The sequence below is a fragment of the Stegodyphus dumicola genome, chromosome 1 (genome assembly GCF_044657685.1).
Source record: "Stegodyphus dumicola isolate Sdum_Otavi_A_Nest chromosome 1, ASM4465768v1".
Taxonomy (NCBI): domain Eukaryota; kingdom Metazoa; phylum Arthropoda; class Arachnida; order Araneae; family Eresidae; genus Stegodyphus; species Stegodyphus dumicola.
Genome location: NC_140768.1, coordinates 56,756,453 through 56,777,032, shown reverse-complemented (window position 1 = coordinate 56,777,032; position 20,580 = coordinate 56,756,453). Strand labels below are relative to the sequence as shown.

The 20,580-nt window shown below is 30.4% G+C and overlaps 1 protein-coding gene across 1 annotated transcript in view; it reads left to right on the top strand.

Annotated features, from left to right (window-relative positions):
• The window catches only part of ida (anaphase promoting complex subunit 5 ida), a 72,303-nt gene that overhangs the window by 13,836 nt on the left and 37,887 nt on the right, over window positions 1–20,580 (top strand). Inside the window, exons 3-6 of the mRNA XM_085814993.1 lie at window positions 4,202–4,320; window positions 9,778–9,949; window positions 10,035–10,098; window positions 12,654–12,755. Coding sequence (XP_085671119.1) covers window positions 4,202–4,320; window positions 9,778–9,949; window positions 10,035–10,098; window positions 12,654–12,755 — 457 coding nt within the window. The remainder of the gene's footprint in view (window positions 1–4,201; window positions 4,321–9,777; window positions 9,950–10,034; window positions 10,099–12,653; window positions 12,756–20,580) is intronic.

Below are 20,580 nucleotides of genomic sequence, written 5' to 3'. Positions count from 1 at the left end.
GAAAAAAAAAATGAAAATTTGCAGAAAAAAATAATAGATAAAAAGCTAAAAAAGGCAAAATAAAAAATAAATTTAAAATTTAATGTTGAAGGGCACATATTTATTAGATGTTTCTGATGCTTACAGAGGCTATATGACAGAAAGATTGTTTAAGATGGTAACTGAATATTAGTCAATATTTTCCAATACATTACTAGCAATACTATGACTGTGTTGCTAGTAATGTGTACCAATACATTACTAGCAATTACTGTGACTTTTTAACAAAATACTACATGACTGGAAATAGATGGTTGTTTCTGCTTCATTTCTTGGCAAGTCTAATTATTTCATGATGCAAACTTTAGTAAAAATGAGATGAATAAACATTGTCCCATGGGGATCTTCTTCAAAAAGGTGCCTCCAATTATAAAGGTACCTGCATCTTTATTTAAGCTGACTGTTGTTCATAAAGACTGGAAAAATGATGCCATGCAAATATCAAGTTTTAACAAAAGTTTCCCAGCACTGCAAATATTCCCTGCACAAGTAGTTCGCATTGGCATTTTTAATTATGTTTTGTGAAACAATTTTTGGTATTTGAAAGAAAAAGACTGGTTTTAATATATTTTTACAAATTTCACTGTGTAGTGAAATTTGTAAAAATATATTGTTATCATTAAGTACAAGGTGTCTGAAATGGAACTGTCATGCTACCAGATTAGAACCATTATTTACTTTCAGTTCTGTAGCAAAAAGTCAGCTACAGAATGTCACCAAATCATGTGTATAGCTTTAAGTACTAATGTTGTATCATATGACACTGTAGAGGTTTAGTACTGGAAGTTTAAAAATAAGGACTATGGTATTCAAGATGCAGAGCGCTCTTGCTGTCCTACTGATATTCATGAGGCCTGCCTGTGAGAACTTGTGGAAGAAGATTAGAAACCAATCACCCGAGAGCTTGCTAAGGAGTTAGACGTTAGTGCTATGTCTATTTGTTGCCCTGTGCATTGCATAAACTTGTACATCAAGTTCAATCACTGGGTGCCGCATTAACTGAAGCAGATTAGGACCGAAGTGTTCAAGCCTGCACTGATCTGCTAAAATCGATGTTACTTTTTGGACTGGATCATCATTTGTGATGAAAAGTGGATTTATTTCAGCAACACAGGCCAAAAAAGGAGTTTGGTCTGCACCCAGTGAGCCCATCGACAGCGTCACAAAGTGCAATTTAACTAACAAAAAGATCATGCTTTCTATCTGGTGGGATTGCCATAGCACTATCGAGAAAGAGTATCTGGAAAAAGCTAAAACTCTCAATAATAAGGTGTACAGCATGATACCAGTCTGTATTGACGCTGTTGTCAAGGAAAAACATCAAACTGAGTTCCAACACAAAAAGGTAATGTTCTGTCAAGATAATGCAAGACCACATGTGTCTGCATTCCCCAGCTGGACTCTGTACTGACTCGAATGGGATCTCTTGCTACACCCATATAGCCCCGACATCGCTCTTTCGGATTTTACCTTTTTCAGATCTGAGCTACATCTTGCTGTTGCTATCTTCCATTCTGCACAAGATGTCCAAAAGGAGGTTGATCTGTTTTTGGACTCATGGCCGCCAAGTTTCTGGACTAAAGGCTTTAAAACAAAAAATTAGCAAAACATTGGAAGAAAATCATAGATTTGAGTGGTGATTACTAACCACACTAAAGGTACTGCTTTCATGGTTGCTTTTTTTTTTTTTTTTTTTTTTTTTCTAACTTTATTGTAACTTTATATTAAGTTTTCTAACTTTATATTAAGAACATTTTTTGGCAAAAAACTTTCGTTACAACCAGATATGCACTTACTCAAATTTATTTGATGCTATAACTAGTTGGCATAATTACTGTTAATTTGGAGAGGGGAGCTATCTCCTTTTTCCCACAGCCACACTAAAAGTAAACATAAAAAAAATTGTAAGAAATAAATAACGTGTACTTTTTGATTATACATCCGCCAAGCACTTTGGCCAGTTCTTTAATTGTAAACAATTTTTAATTATAAGAATAATTTATAGATGGCAAAAATGCATAGATGGAGATATATAGGCCCACTGTATGGCAGGTGATGACCAGTAAATCATACCTGCCAGGCTTGTTCCAAAAAGCATGGCAGGAGCATAACAAAAAGTTCCAAATAATGTTATCTTTCTTGAAAAGTCTTTTACAGCTGTTAAAGTTGCCATAATGATTGCAGAAAGCAAAGTTATGGGTTACTTTGTTGACAGTATATTGGCATGTACCAGTTAATGTCCAAGCACCTGTAAGGCTAACTTATTTTTGGGGATGTTAGAATTATTAGATTTTTCTCCCATTAAATTAGTCAGATTGGCTATTCATTTTTTAAAAATATTTTGGAAAGTTTTCAGTTATCTGGAGCAGCTTTTACTATTTAAGACTGAGAACCCTACAAGGGTTGATTGTGATCTTGGGGCATCAGGAGGAAATTTCTAGTGTTATTGAAAATCATGCTCAGTCTAGGTGCTAAATCTGAAATCGTCAGTGCAAAAACTCATCAAGATTGTACCATTTCATAATTCATTAAAAACTGTTTTATCAGTTGTTTGACACATCATTTTATGCCACTGATAAAAACTGGGTGTTTACATATTGATACAACAACCTTGATGCACTTGGCATTTTTTTACAGATGAAAAAATAACTTGCAACAAGTAGCAAAAAATCATTTATAAGATATATACACATTTTACATTTTAATCAAGTATTTATCCCAAAAATCAATCAATAAACCTAATTGTTGAAATGTTGCTTGTTAAAATAGGAGGAGTGCCTGAAAACCTATTATGCATGTGGTTTTTTAAGAATTCTTATGCAAATGCGGTTGCCAGAATTTGGCACTTGCTGATAATTTAGTGGCTTCTACTTAGGTGGTTATTCTAATAAGTATCAAAACTGCATGGCTATCAAATGTTCATTAAAAACTTTTTATCAACTTAATATATCATCTTATTAATAAACTTTATGCGATCGCAGGATATTCTGTAAATAAGATTTTTTAGCTGGTTGTGTTGTGCATAGTTTAATATTTTTAGATAGTAATGACTAAAATGGCTTTTTAAGCAAAAAGTTGGATGTTATCTCTATGGTTAACAATTTCTGTTCGAAAAATGCTTACCTTCAGGAAGACAAATGTAATGGGAATATATAATATCTTCATAACTATGAGTCTGTGGAGCTGTATAAATTTGCCTTGATTGAAATTTGGGTCAAATCTGTTTTGCTATAAGTAACAATTGTTGCAGTCTGAAAGGTAATTTATAAATTTAATGCTGCATGAGCTAATAATTCATAGAACTGCAAAGCTGTTCTTTGATTAAAAGTAAATGAAAATATGATAGTGTCTCTTAATATAACATCTTATCAAAAAACGAAAAATTTCTATTGATAAATTTTTTTATGAAATACTTCTAGTGATAATTTTTTTAATGGTTGCTTTAGAAATCATTCAGTGATCAATTCTTCCTTTTAGGAGAATATATATTTTATTACTCGTAGTTAATATTTTTAGTAAGTGAATCTTTTTCATTTATGATTTGAATTATGCACGTTAACAAATATTATTTACATTGCACAATCTGTATATAATTATCAGCTTTAATTACCTATAGTTCTTTAATTCCATGATGTAAAAGTCATTTAAAGAAGCAGCATAATTTGAAATGATAACTAATCTGTCATGACTGGACAGGAGGACTTCATTGGCTTTGTATTATACAACCCAATGTACTTCTAATTTTGTGAATTAACATATTACATTGTCTCCCTTCAAAATTTTCTTCTCCAAACTAAGCTGTTGTTTTGCCATACTTTTTGATTTGTGGTTTCTGTATTACAATTGATTATATGTATTAAAATATTATAGATTTAATATAATTAATTTTTACTTATCTGTATTTCAACAATTTATTTGCAAGCCACAAATTTTAGTCTTTTCTTTAATTATTCATTTTAGATCGCTTGGTATATTGTTAATGCTGGTTAACTGAAAAATTTTCACACATGTTTATTACTTATTAATGTAACATTCTGACTAGAAAATAATTTATGCATTGTTATATATGCATGATTGAAAAGGTGCAGTGTACTTTTTTATCTAATATGATGACATTTTGTGATTTCTATTTAAATATGCTTAATAGAGGAAAATTTTTCAGGTTGCAAAAGCTGAGAAAAAATGGTGTGGCCGCTATAATGGATTACATTGGTACTTTAGATTCCTTGTTGGTTGAGCCTGCACCAATTCTTCCAGTCATCCAGAAAAGTAGTGTTTTAGGTAATTATACAAAACATTTCATTTTGTAAATGTGCAGAACTTTATATGTGGTCGAAGAATTCATGAAGATTTAAAAATATTATAAGAGTACGAATAGCACATAATAAGTGAATATAATAGAAAATAGATTTCAAAACTTGAGGTATATATATTTGATTCAAGTTTTATGACCATAGATTGTATGGTACTTTTCTGTTGACTGGGTGGCACTTAGCACTGAACATAAATGTTAGTATAAAGTCTAACTAGTTGGTGACTCTATTAAAGATAGCTAAAGCATCATGGAAAAAAAAGAAATTGCAGTGGCAGTTATATGTGTAGTATTAAAAGTGTCCTTTAAATGTTTCTTAGTTATTTATGACGTGATATAAACATGCTACCATATTTGCCACTTGATGGCCAGTTAACAGAAAACTATTGATTGTACTGTGCCATATCAAAAATCAGAATAGCATTGAATAATTTCTTCTGCTAATTATTGCATAAGATTTTTACTTCTTTAATATAGTCAAAGCTCACTATATTGAACTTGGCTGTTAATAAAACTTTTTGTTCCCATCCAGTTTTGTGTGTGCTTAATGTTATTTTATATTGTTATGACAAACCTCCAAAAGTGTAAAAATCAGATATATGAATTATGTGATGTCTTTGACTGAAACTTTTTTTATTTTCCTACAAATTTCTGCTCACTTCAGAACAAAAAATTATGAACCATTAAAGTCATCTATGTTTAGGGTATTAGAATTCACATTCCATCTGCAAAAGAAGACACTTTTATGTCATTTTTCGTTTATTTTCATCACACCTTTCTCCGTGCTCTAAAGAAAAGTTGTGTGAGACAGGTTTAACATCCAGCTCTAGAGAAAAAGAATACAATAAACATGACTTAGGACAGTGATTTCAAACTTATAGCCCGCGGGCTGTACGCGACTCCTGACACAACTTTATGCAGCCAACAAATACATTTTAGTTATGTATTTGTCATGATGCTAAGTTTGTAGGTGAAGGAGATCACTAAAACAATAACTAAAAATCTGATGTGTACACTACATGATTTCCTTGTATGGAATATTAAATTATAAGCATTTTCCCCCGCATTTCATTTAAACTTATTTCCTTTAATTTCATTAGAGATATATTTCTCATTCATATAATTCCATTCTCACTTTGCAACAAAGCAAAAATGCATAAAAATTCAAAATATCTACATTTAGAATTGAAAAATATAGAAAATATAAAACAGCAAATACAGCTAAAACAATTAAAACAAATTGTTTTACAATTAAAATTACAGTTTCTATGCAAAAACAAGCAATTTGGCCTGCAGCCAAGAAGTCAGATTTTTTGGTGCAGAAAACTGAGTTTATTTTTTGGCAAAAAAGCACTGAAGGCGTAGAAACTGAATTTGTTATGGATGCTATGCTGAGTCAATATATAATGATAGTTTAATAATTTAAATGATAATTTCAGCATGGATTAAGTATAATTTAATTCACAATAATAAAAGAAGACATTACTTTGTTGTTGCTAAGCTTAGTTTCTCTAGATCGGCAAACAAATCCAGTATTCTGCTAAGTTTCAAATGTAAACAAATATGGCTGCTGTGGCAAAAAGATTAGGCTTAGCCACACTTAAACAACTTTTAAATTGTTGATAATCTTACAACTATAACATGCAGGTTAACTAAAGGCATAAAAACCTTAACCAGAAGATAAGAACAACATAATTCATTCATTTTTAAAGCAAAAAATACACAATTTACAAACATATGAGAATAAAGAAACTGAGCTCAGTAAGTTGAGTAACAGAGTGAATATGTATATATATATATATATATATATATACATACATATATTTATATACTTTTGGTGCGGCTGATTGCAACCAAAAAGGGAGGTGGACATCTATATGTTTTAGCAGTCCCACATAACAAAATTTCATTGTTCTGAGGCTATTCGTTTTTGAGTTATTGCTTTCTTGAAGAAGCTGAATATGAGTACAGATAAATTATTTAGTATATCAAAGTGGGGTAATTGTGTCAAGGAATTGTATTAAAACAGTTTCTTGATTAAAAAAATGTAATAAAATTTTCATGATAAAAAATAAATAAATAAAACCATTGACAAGTTAGATATTGATACATGGATAACAGATTTAGCATTTCTTATGGACTTAACTGGACATTTAAATAATCTTAATAAAGACCTACAAGGAAAGAATAAAATTATCATTGACATGTATACTTGTATTAAACTTCTTAAATTGAATCAAAATATTTAATATATTTTTACATCTTAAAAACTGACTTATTATTTCGCATGATAAATCTAAAAAATATGCAAGATAAATAGCATTATTATGACAAGTGTTTGAAGAAAGAAGTTTTGATTTTAATGCTGTGTAGTCCAATTTTACATTGTTTTCATTACAATTAAAATAAATATGAATAACACTCCAGAAAATCTACAATAGTTGTTAATTTAACAGTATGATGCAAATTTTTACAAAAATTTGAAGATATAGATTTGGTTAAACTTTATATATCAAAAGATAAATGTGTCCAGTTATGAATTTTTTGCAGTAAGAATAATAATCACTTTTTGGGGGAATGCATTTATATGTGACAGTGTTTTTTTGCAGTTTAAAATATATAAGTCTGAGAAAAGAACATGATTGACTGATATATATGTACAATCCATGATAAAGATAATTTTGGGTAATTTTTCTCTAAGGCTACAAACTTTATCAGAATCACAATGCAATCAAGTATCTTGTAGTAAAAAATTAAACTATTTATAATTGTTTACATATAAAAGTATGTACTTTTTTCTTCCTCATATCTTCATACAAGGAAGTAAAAAGTACACACTTTTATATGTAAACAATTATAAACACTTTTATTTTTTACTACAAGATAAAGTAAGTATTGTAATCATGATAAATGTTGGGTATTATGTTTCAACAAAAATTTCCATTTTCACCACTCTTAGATTCATTTGAATAATGTTTTTGTGTGGCATATGTACATACAAACAGAATAAAGGACTCCTTTTCCCAAAACAGGTTGTAAAATTGATTTAAAATGGATTTGGAAGAGATTTTTTCGTGACATCTGTACGAAAGTTTGTGTGTATGTATCTTGCATAAGTCAAAAACAAATGGCATCAGAACATTGAAATTTTGTATATTGGACTGCTATAACATGTACTTATTCACCTCCCTTTTTGGTTGCAATTGGCCACATCAAAAGCATATAAATACATGTATATATATAGTTATGTATTTTTGCTTTGTTGCAATGTGAGAAAATGAAATGACCGAAAAATATAGCTCTAATGAAATTCGAGGAAATAAGATTAAATGAAATGCAATAAAAAACTGTATATAATTTAGTAGATGCTGCAAGGAAGTCATGTGGTATCAGATTTTTTCTTCGTGCATCGAGTTAATTTAATAAAGAAGTAAAAAATATAATTGTTATTGTGTTCTGTATCACATTTTATCCCACATCAAAAGTTTTCTCTGGAAATTTGGAAAGGTTTCATGAAATTTGTTTATTTTTAGTTTAAGTAAGTTATTTAGTGCTTAATTCAATGTATTAGAATTTTTTTAAATAAATGTCATTTTGAAAATTTAGCATTTAGCTGTAAGTATATTTGAATTGTGAAGAGTAACTAAGAGAAATTTCTTGCAGGTACTAAAATTAGGTTTCAGATAAAAATAAATATATATGTAAATTTAAAAATTTTTCTTTTTTGTGCTGTTATTATTGTCTATTTTGTTTTAGAAAATATCTGTAAGGGATTAGACACCTAAAGAAAGCAGAAGAAAGCATCTCGCAATTTCAGCCAGGGAGAGAAGGAAAAAATTAAAAATTTAACAAATAAAAATTAAACTTAGAGAGAAGAATCATAGAAAATACTACTGACTATTACTGAAATAAATTTTAAATGTTTTAAATATGACAAATTAAATTTTTAAGAAATATAATTTTCAAACATATAAACTTATATGTAACACACCACACAGATGTGTCATGGATACATCAAGTTATGAAGAGGTGATATCCACATAGAGGGGTATAAAAAGCAAAATGTGCATAGAAGTGACAGAGAGGTTGTTGGGATTGACAATTTAATGGGAATTCTTGATACAAAAGTTAACAGGACTTGAGCAATAGAAAGAAATTATGTTTATCTATAAAGAGAAAGCATTAGGAAAAATGAAAATTAAACAACTTACATGAAAAGAAATCTTGAATAAAACAAACAAATAAATATTGGACCCTTTTTTTTAAAATTTTGATTCTGTTAAGGTTATAAATGCTCCATTATTTTATAAATTTTTATTTCATATTTTAGATTTTATAATTCGTACTTGTCATCTAACTAGATTTAAACTGATGATCTAATTTCTGGAATCACCTAAGTTCTAAATCTGCATCTTGGACTTACAATGTATATTAACTGTCTGCTCTGAACGTTTTGTATAAAATAAATGCTATTATTATAGCGGCTGGTTGAAAATGGCTAAAGCTGTTGATTATAATCAGTTAAAAACAGCATGACAATAACTGGCAGGAATTAAAAACTTAATTTAGTACAGTAAGGAGTAGCGGACAATTTATTTTAAAATTAAGAACTTTATCATAACATTTAGAGTGTTTATTGAAAGGTTATATAACAGCAAATTCATCATTCAAATTTAGCCTGACCTTCATAAACTAGTATGTCATTTCTGCTTCAGAAAACCAAAGAATTTCTAAATTTATTGTCAGTAAATGAAAAGCTTGAAAATTTTCTTAGACACTTGGTATTTGTATTATAATTTTATTTTCTAACATATCCTTCTTGTGTTCCATAGTTATCTTTTTCTTAATTGCATCATACTTGTAAAACTTTGTTCTACATGGTCAATTATACCTTGATCTGATTTCATGTACTAGCATGTATATTAATCCTAGCTTATTACTAAACAATTCTGCTAACTCTTTTTATGAGGCCTAGGAATTCCCCCTTTCTTTCGAGAAGAGATGTTTTAACCAAGCCTTTGGCAAAGATATATAAGCCTCATGGCCTCCTCTATCTCTGGTGTAATTTTTTTAAAGATCTGATTAAGATCTGATCACACCCATAAAATAACATTCGTATATAATCATATGTATCATGTGTAATCATAGCAAATATATAATCATATCAAAGCAATTATGCAAAATATCAATATAGCAAATCAATCATGTATAATCATTTACTGTTTGTTTACAATATAACTACTCTTTATAAATAGATTGTTTTTCACTAATTCAGAGTTATTGTTTAAAAAGAAGATTTCCCCTTCCCTCCTCCCTTCTCTTTAAATAATGGATGAAAAGATATATATATCATCTTCCTGTTATTATATATAATGCAGGTGTTTTGTTTATAATGAGAAGTTTTAATCAATATATTTAATTTCTAGGTCTTTTTATTCGACATATGTTATTGGCATTTGATAAATTATCCTTCAGCCTTGTAACCAAATTGTGCTACAAATTTCATGTATATTTCGATGCTGCCTTTGAACAATGCCTTGATGAAAGTGCTGAAATGAACAGCAGTGATTCTCCTTTAGATGAAAAACTTGATGACAGGTTTCTATAGTTTATTTTTTAATTGAAAATTATGTGTTATTTTTAAAGCTATTATGTGGATATTTTTAATTATGTTCATCTGCAGTTATTATGAAGACTTTCAAGTCATTGTATCCCAGAAACAAGCAGAATTTTTTATAGCTCAACAGGTAAGAATATTAAAAACACACACTTTTCAGCATTTATTTATTTATTTCTCAGTATTTTTCTGTAAAATTTTCACCTTAAAAGCTTTATGAATATTTTTGTTGCTCTGTTTATTTTATAGCTGTATTTACTCCTTTCTAAGTATTATGTTGTTATCAAGAAAATATGTCTAATTTAATTCGATTTCCTAATTAAATAGGTTTCTAGTTAACAATCTGTTGCCCTTGATTTGAATAAAGTGCACCAACAGTTATCTATAATGTTTGAAATGTACTGGGTTTTCTCGAAATAAAATCTCAACAGCACGATCATGCTGCTTGGAACTCAGACAATTAAAACAGTTCACAAACAAATGCCATGAAGTGAATCCTTCATCTTAAGAATCAAATCTTAGTCACTGGAGCTGAAATCCAAATAATGTGGTACATGGTAGAGCATTTTTCTGCCCCATCAAATGAATAAATGAGCTAAATCTTCTGCTATGTGCACCTGCAAAATAAAAGAAGATTCTGCTGAAATTTCATCTTTTTTTTTTTTTTTCTCAATTCTAGTTGCTGGTGAAGTTTCAAAATTGAACATTAATACTGTACGCTGAAAATCTGTCCTTGAGTGAAACCATCAAAATCGTGCATGACAATCACCACACCTTCACACTCACTAAGTTCTAATGATTTTTTTATTTTTGTGGGCATATGTTATATCATCACTTTTTTAATTCACATTTGTTTTGGGTTTTGTGATCTGACCCATGTTTCATATGGCATAATGATATAGCATAAGAAAGCTTTCTTTTACACTCATATTTCTTCAAGTTAGTTTGATTAACATCATGTAACCATTTTTGCATTTTCAAAAATTGTGTTATAATTTTGAGAACATCGTGACTACACAACATTAGACTGCCAGCTTGCACAGGATTCTGCTCTTTAAATTACGACACATTTGCATAGAATTGGAAAAGAGAGTCTGTTTGATATAAGATAAGATAAAGTAAGTTCGGCATTAAACTAACATCTGGTCAGGGTGGGGGCCAGAACGTATGCAATCAGTGCGACTGCACCAGGCGGTGGAATTCAGGGTATCAAAACTTTTTAAGAAAAGAAATGGGCAGCAGAATTTTTAATTTGGGGAGTTTGCACCAGACATCATAAATTCTAGCTCCGGCCCTGCATCTGGTATAAGTAAAATGCACTTGTTTCATTTCATAGTGTACACACAACAACAGTGTTGCAACTATTAAAGTACATATATTCCCAGTATAAAAAATGGGTGCTGCCCCTATTGATACAGTGGCTAGCATCTCTAGCTACTCTATCGTCGGGCCTAGGCTCGAATCCCAGAGAATACTTGAATGTTGTAAGTGTATAGTGTGTTTGTAGCATGGGGGCTCATAGAATACATGATAAGTCAAAAATTCTCCTAATTGGTTTGGTGGTAGAGAAAGAGAAATGAAAGACACTTGGGCCTCTCTCCCAAGGGATTTGTGTTTAAAATTTAGATGAAGTTGGGCAAACCTTATTGTCACCTTTAGGGTGCTCAAGGCTCGTGCTAATCACAGATGCAATCTTATGCTTCTCGCCTCAATAAAATTTGTTGACTTGTTCTAATGTTACTATCAGACAAGTGAAATAAGTCACAACAACAGAAAATGGGTATAACTTTTAATAACTCAAAAAAATTATTTAGAAAAACCAAAAATTTAAATTTGTGAAATGCGTATGAGAGATTATTTGTCAAGAAGACAGATTTCTAACATAAAATCTCTTTATAAAAAAAGGGGGAGAAAAAATTGATTTATGTGTAAATTTACCAAACTTTTTTAATGCATTTGAAAAGTGAGGTTCAAAAACTAGACGAGTTTTTAATGGAATAATGCATGTTTTTATTAAAAATTTATGGTTGCTAAGTTTTAGGAAAAGTAGAATAAATACATCATGTGTGTGAAGTGCTCAGGAGGCAAAATGTAAAACTTTAATTTAATATCTGTTTGCTATAACAAGCAAAAAATTAATGATGAGAACAAAATATTGCTAAACACACATTTCAGATAACTATAAAAGTTTTCTGAAAAAGAGAAGTTAATATTTACACTAAATGTGTAACATGCTTTTACAAGCAAGCCAAAAAAAAAAAAAAATGCACACAAACTTTGGTTTAAAAATTCATAATCTGTGCTTTCTAGAGATTAATATGGCAGATCATTTTGAAACTAGATAAGTTATATCTGAAATGCTGTTTATAATTTCTGTTAAAAATACATTTTTATTCCATTTATGATAGCTTCTGTTTAATAAATATATTATAACAGAATACTAGTAAAAATCATATTAATTACATATTTTACATTAATAACTGTTCCACTCAGTATTATATTATCTGCATGCTTTTCAGTATTTCATTGTTTTTTAAACCACCAGTTTTGGGAAACTATAAATATCTTTCTGCTGTGATTTATTGTAAAGAAAATTTCAGAGTCGACTGAAATAAAAACCTGCAATTTATGAGTTGAACTATTTGAACTGTTTTATGATTAAGCAAATATGTGTATATATTATAGGCTGCACTGCTTCAGATAAACGAAAGTGCTGCTCTCTCTCCATCTGATTTGCAACAGAAAATCAAGGAGCTAATGAAAGGCAATCCAGAACTATATGAAGCCGTATGTAAATTTTATTGTATATTTCAAAATAATTTGCATTTCTAAAAAGAGTGGGGAAAGTGATTCAAATTGGCATTATTTTGTCAAATTAAATGTTATTCATTATGTCTTTATGTGTGTTTTATTCCTGATATTGCCTAATTAGAAATATAGAACTTCATCATCTCGCACATTCAGAGTATAATAAAGTATTTGAATACTTGAATAATCACTTAATATACTTGCACATAGCAAGAAATCATTTTTGGTGTGTGAAAGCGTATAAAGCCAATGCCAAGTAATGCTGATTTAGTGATGAATTTCCTTGATTTAATTATTTACATCATTAAATTTTAATGGAAATTAAAATCTTATAAAGCCATTCCAAACTATCAAACCATGTAAAGACTTAATATTTTCATCCAATTTTATTATTATATCTTTCCTTTAGAAAATTATTTTTGTTCTTTTTGGAAAAGAAAAAAAAAAAAAAAAAAAATTCTTCTAATCAGCTACAATCTTTTTTATTCAGATCATAGTTACTAGAAGGATATTAAAAAAGAGTTTCTATTAGCAAGTTGTACAAGCAAAGTACATTTCAATTTTAAAAGATATTTAATGTTAGAATCTTCATTGAAGAATGTTAGCAGGATAAAAAATTAATTCAAAGCTATGAAGCTTGTTCAGTTCTGTTAGAAGAACTGTATCAAGATATGAGGCGAGAGATATGTAAAATACTGTCCTTTAGCATAGAATATTTAGCCATGAAAGGCCTTTAGCTTGCTTTTCACTACAATTTATCATTATATGTGTTTATAAATACATAATACATTAATAACCTTTTAAACTGAAACTGAATAATATTAAGTTGTGTATTGATTTAATTATTTTCATTATAAAAATTGTAATAAAAAATGTTGTTTTCCATAATTTAATGATGGAAAAGTGTATTATTTGATGCCAGAAATTAGTTTTAGTACATAAATTCACTGTAATTTTTGCTTTTATGCAATCTAAACTAAAATTATAATAATAATTTTAATTCATTGAGTATAAAAGATATACATGATAAAGTTCAAAATCAAGACATTCAGTATCCTGACCTCTGGATCACCAGTGGCCTTTTTTAGCCGAAAAACTAGTAGTCTCCAAATGAAATTTTGCATCAAATCACTATAAATGCCTCATTTCAGGTTTCCTTTGAGGCAAAATTTAAGATATTTATATTTCATATTGAATCTGTCTATTGTGGGTTAACAAACTGAATTACCTGAGAGCAAAAGATGGAGAATATTCAATTTTTTACTGTAGAATTGAATTGATTTAAATATTAAAAATGCATTTAATTCATTTAACTTAAATGTATTTATTATATACACTCAATAATTTGAAAGCAAGCAGTGGCAACTTTATGGAAGAAAATGTTCTTTTCTCCACATGAGATTGTGTATCAGAAATTCTAAAGATTTGCTGTTTTTAAATATTTTGTGATTTTGCTGATAAATTAAATTTTATGGGGCTTAAGTGCAAAGAAGATGATATGTAATAAATAAAGTTAAGACACAAAACATTAATAATAAAAAAGATTTAAAAAAAAGTTTTCTAAGCCATCTAACTAAGAAAACTGAACATTAATATGATAAACTGAGAAAAGACTGAAAAAATTTGAAAAAATTTTATGCCAATACTTAACACTGCATTGAGAACATATACTGTTATACTGCTTTCAAAATTTTTCTGGTTTTGCAGTTGAATTGCATATGATGTAAGTGGAAAGAAGTCAATGCTTAAAAGCTTAATAACACAGCTAAAAAAGGCAAAAACAAAACAAAACTGAGTTATCAGGAAGAAATGTAACAGTAGACTGGCAGACTGCAAGCTCAGTGAGAGCATAAATTACCTTAACAAACCCTTTCGAGCAACTGCAAAAATATGAAACCTTTCAGATTGTTTTTAAGAAATGTTTTCTATGCTGATACTTTGTGTGCTTGTGTTTTGTTGGTATGCTTTTTGTGTCTTCAACATTTGATATTTTTTCATAATAAAATGTGGAGAGTCCGGATTAACGTTCACTTTAACACTAACAACAGCCTGGCAAATCGTTATTTATTATTTTTTTTGCTTTCGTCACCGCATGACTATCAACACTTTGTAGCTTGAGAAATGACTCATGCTGTGATGTCTAAATATTTTATTTTAAATTTTCAATATGAGTGACTGAACACCAAATGGTAATCTTTTATGTTGATATAACACTTGGTGACGATTAAAGACTTCAACTAACTGCACTGTTGAGAGTGTTAACGAGGAGAAATTTAACAAAAATATCTTTCCATATGCAAAAAATAAATTTTTTGAATGATGCTTATAGGCCAAAAGATTACATTTAGTGCTGTTTGAATTGAGATTAACTGATTTGTTATTCATTTAAGCCCAGGACCTGTGCCAGAACTGGTATGGCCACACTGGGCTGGAGAATTAGGAGAGGCAGAATTTTTTAGAATTTAGAGAAGCATTCAGGAACAAAATTAAGACATAGTAATGATGTGTACGTGGATAAAGTCACTGGAGTGCGCAATGCCATTTTTGTGCAATTCTGGGAAGTTTTTTTTAAGTGAAAATAATCCCTTGATTTTCCCCAAAATCTTTAGAATTTAGGGAAGGCACTAGAATGCAAAATTTAGGCACAGCAAAATTTTTAGAATGTAGGGAGGTGCTTGGCAGCAAAATTTCAGACCTGCAGAGATTGCACTGGACCAGTCCTGGGACAAGCTTTAAGTATATATGGGAATTTATCTATTTCGGACTCAAATAAACCTAAGTATTAGCACAAAAACAAAAAACAAACAACAACAACAACCAAAAAAGAAAAAGGGGGGAAAAAAAGAAATCATGGAGAACATATGAGCACAAAAAAGGGAGCAAATTTAAACAACTTGCATTGAAAGAACTGTTAATAAAACAATCAAATAAATACTGAGCTTTTTCTTTTGCTTTTTTTCACTAAATTTTGATATTTTAAATTTTATAATTTCTACATATCATCTTACTAGATTTAAACTAATGATCTAATACCTGAAAAATCCCAAATCCAGAAAGTTTAAAAATCTATGCTAAAATAAGGTTACATTTCAGTTTAATTTTAAATAGTTTTTCTTTTTTAAATTAATTTTGTTTTGTTGTTCATGAAAAGTAAATATTTCTGTGTAAAACAATTCTTGGAAAATTTTTTGTGGGCGAGTTCTATTTGGAATATAAAAAATTATTTATTATTTAGTCATCTTCAAAATAGCATCTATCACATGATTCTCAACATTTTTTGCCCCATGCATCTCTTTTGCCATTGCTAGAAGATCATCCCCCTCTTTTCTTTCCAAATTTGAAAAATACATATATCATTTATTTAGGTTATTTTCTAATGTGTTTTATAAATTAAACAAAAATGATGTAGAAAATGTTGGTAAATACCAAAACTTGAATGAAAGTAGTTTTTTATATTTATTAACTGAAACTAAATACTTAACAGCTAAGCAAACGACTGACCACGTTCTCCCTGAAACTCTAAAATCCCCCCTCCCTCGCCTGATCTATCAGAAACAATGAATGCACTTTAGTGCTTTTGATATTATTGGAAACATTAGAAGAAATCCCCTTTTTGTATTTGTTGCATAATTTTAGACAGCTTGAACTCTCTGGAAATATTTATTTCATAGGACCATCTTGATAAGAGAAAACAGTTGAATCAGAAAGAGAGAAATCTTGCAAATAAGATTGTTGAGTCACGTTAAAAATATGTTTTGAAAGAGATAAAAGTTTTGAATTTCACTTTGTAGAAAAGTTTGGGTGAAAATTAATTTTAAAGAAATCTAACTTCTTGCTGAAACACAATTTGTTCAAAATTTGATATCATGGCCAATAGTCAATAGATGTTTTCACTCTGCAGTATAACACAAACAATTCTGTTCCAGATGATATCACGTCATATGCGTCTTCTGTATAAAGATTACATATATGCATCCTGAACCATAAGATTTAATTTTTGCTAGCAGCATGCACATGGTATTACTGCAGATTTTCTCCAAAAATTTTTAACAGATGAGTACATATTTTAAATGGAAACTGATTGTTGTTCTCAATGTATAGTAGTGTATAATTTCTATCCAGCTGATGACTTTTATGCATGGTTCTAATCAGATTGTGACACAACACACTTGCTCCTAAGAGATGTGAGAGTGAAACTCAAATGATGATTATTAGTCTAAGTTTTGTAGGTATGGTGACTGTATTATAATATATTCTTCTGTTTGGTCATTATTATTCCTTTAACCATATATAACCAGTTAAAAATAATATTACCTTTAAAACATTCGAAGTAAAGAGTGCAGAAGAAAGAACTCCCTAATTTGAGAAGCTAATAAAATCCAAACCAAATGAGATACGAAAAAAAAAAAAAAATGCTTTGGAAGTACATGTAATGCTATTAAACATTAATATGTATTCTTTTAACAAAATATCACTGAAGTGGTGGTCTCCATTGTTGATGTTCTGATTAAGCCTTTCTCGATAGTTGTCCAAGATTTTGAGAGCTATTTTGGGCATAATGGCAGCAGCAACCTTTTGTATAATTTTCTTCAGGCAATGGTCCAACGTCCAATGGTAATGTTTTTTAAGGGGTTGAGAAGTGTTTTGTTGACCAAGCACAAAGTGGATATGAAAGGCATGCTATGTTGCTATCAGAAATCCACCATTATGAATAAACTGCTATTCAATAAAAGGGCAATATTCTGCTGACCAAGTTACGGTATACTCTAAAATGACACATAAATTGCTATTCGAAGAAATGCTCCCTGTCACTGTGCCTCCTCTAAAATCGTAATTATACTCCTCTGAAATTGGGAAATTCTTTCTGCCACACACTGTAGTTCCTATTGTTTGTTTGGAAAAATGACCATTGCCTCTTAGCTTGAATAAAGGGTGCTGCTGTATGGGAAAAAGAAATATGAGGGCGGTCTGAAAAGTTTCCGACCTCAATATATAGATGGAAACTCAAATCAACCGAAGTTGGGGGAAGACTTGTTTGAGTATCACTTGATAACTACCAATCAAAATTTGATCTATTTTGAATGCGAATGTTTTGTCTGACAATTACTTTTGTAAGATAATTTGATTTTTTTTTTTGCAAAAATCGGAAAAACAATCGAGTATTATGCTGCCATTAGATACCTGTTTTTGAAATGTTACTCTACCTAGGTTGAGTTAGGCATATTACCTGCTCTTAAGAAGAGTTGAACACAGTGTACACGGCCTCTGCACCATCATTTACTACTATGAAATTTTGGGCGTACCAGTTTGAATGACGATGAACGTTCAGGACGGCCAAAAACTGTAACCACTGATGAAAACATAGCTAAAATCCACCAAATGGTGCTGAAGACCATCGAATCAAGTTTAAAGAGATAGCAGAGGCTATTAGTATGTCCAAAGAACATGTTTGCCACATATTGAACCAAGATTTAGATTTGCGCAAGCTGGCTGCACATTGGGTGCCACTTTTGCTCACTTTGGACGAAAACTTGTCCGAATGAACATTTGCACCGTTTTGGTGGAGCAATGAAATGATGTTTTTTTTACTATTATTCACTGTGAATGAAACCTGCATCCATTATTGCAGCCCAGAAAAAAAAAAAACACATTCAAAACAGTGGATTGCAAAGGGAAAATCAGCTCCGAAAATGGCAAAAACTGTTCCTTCTGCTGGTAAAGTGATGGCAATAGTTTTCTGGGACAGCCATGGGATTGGCTCAATAGATTATCTTGAAAAGAAAAACTATTACCAGAGCATACAATGCAGCGATACTTTCCAAGTTGAAAGCAGAAATTACAGTAAAACGGCCACATTTGCAAAAGAAAAATTTTTTTTTTCCGCCAAGAGGGTGCTCCATCTCACACCTCAGTGGTTGTAATAACTAAAATCCATGAATTACGATTTGAACTGCTTGACCACCCGCCCTCTTCGCCTGACCTGGCACCAAGCGACTTTTTTTTGTTCCCTAAGCTAAAAGAAACACTTGGAGGGCAAAGGCTTTTGTCAAATGAGGAGACATTACAGAGAAAGATGCCACATATTATGTGGGCACGTTAAAGGGATGGGACAATTGCTGGAAGAAATGTATAGACTTACAAGGAGACTATGTCAAAAAATAAAGGTATTTTGGAGAAAACATATCTGTTTCCCTTTATTAGGCTGGAAACTTTTCAGACAGCTTACGTAGCTCTATATAGAAGATGTAACATATGTTAAACAAATAATACCATCTACCATTATGTGTTTCCTATAATTACATACATATCATGGCAATCACATGGTCGTGTTCAGAACTTATATTGATTAGAGTATTAGTTAGAAAATACGTTTTAATGTTGGAGAGAAACCTTATTATAGGTAGATGTTTTATAATTAAAACAACATAATTGTTAGCTTCTTGCAAGGTGAAAACTCTCTAGTGTCTAATTGGATAGAAAATTACAGGTGCCTATCAGAATAATTTAACTTTGGCATAAGATAATTTGTGAGGTTAAAATTACCATTGTCTGTAAAAGCTGGTTTCAATAAATGGGTTCTTCTATGCAAAGTTGATTGATGTATCTAATCAAAGCTGCTTCCATCTTGTATCACCTTCTATTGCCACAGGCAAATGTAAAAAGATTTTGGCATTTTAGTGCATATAATATAAAAAATTCTCACTTTTTATAGAGGATTGAGAAGCTGAGTTTTTAGCAATACAGTAGAAGTCCAGAAATCCGCAAAGCTTGGGACCAGAGGTTGTGCGGATTTTAGGATTTTGCGGATTTCGGGACAGAAAAGGTAAATTATAATATTCAGGCTAAAAGTGCAAAATAAATAGGGCGTATTAGATACATTTAATTAAATTATTATATACATTATTACAATAATTTATTATATGCATTAAATTATTATTACATATATAAATTGATTATATATAGGCTCCTCTATTTTTAAATCAGCATAAATCTGCTTCCCCTTTTCTCTTAGGAGCAGTCCTGAAATTGATACCCCATCACTCGGAACCACTCGTACGAGACAACATCGAGGTTTGTCGATTTCGCCTCGGGTAAAGATTTCTGGTTTCAGATTCCAGTGTTAGAATCACTGTTGCTGTAAAATTTTAACAGGTTTTCTTTATTTTTCCATATATCATACACGGTCCATGTCGCAATTCCATATGATTCTGCTATAAACCAAGGAGTAGCACCTGCCTTTCATCTTTTGCAGAATTTCCACTTTTTGTATTACTGTCAATGCAACATGATTGCGTTTTCCAGTGTTGCAAGCAGTAAAATCTTGAGTGCATTTCTTATCTATCTGTCATTATATTAAAAAGCGCTGAAAATAAAAAATATTCTTAATTTATCCACAAAATATCGGGATTAAAAAAAGGGCAGCACTAAACAATCTCGTGAAATAACAAAGCTCAGAACATACAACAACGTGAATCGTGTACTTGAAGGAAGAGTTAAGTGAATCATCTGCTTTTTTACCTCTATGCAGACTGGAGGGAAAAAAACTTTTATTATAATGTCAATAATTTGGTATTTCCATTATGACTCATTTTATTCGGTAATTATGATGTCATTATCCGGTAAGTATTTTTTCTTCAATATTTCGTACTCCATGTTGTGGTTTCTGAAACTTATAAACTGAATGTTTATATTTTGAGAGGCAACATGGATTTCAGGAGTTGGCAGATTTCAGGTCGGCGGATTTTCGGTATTTGACTGTATTACGATTGTGGAAGATCAAAAGGAAGTCCTGTGCAAGTCATAT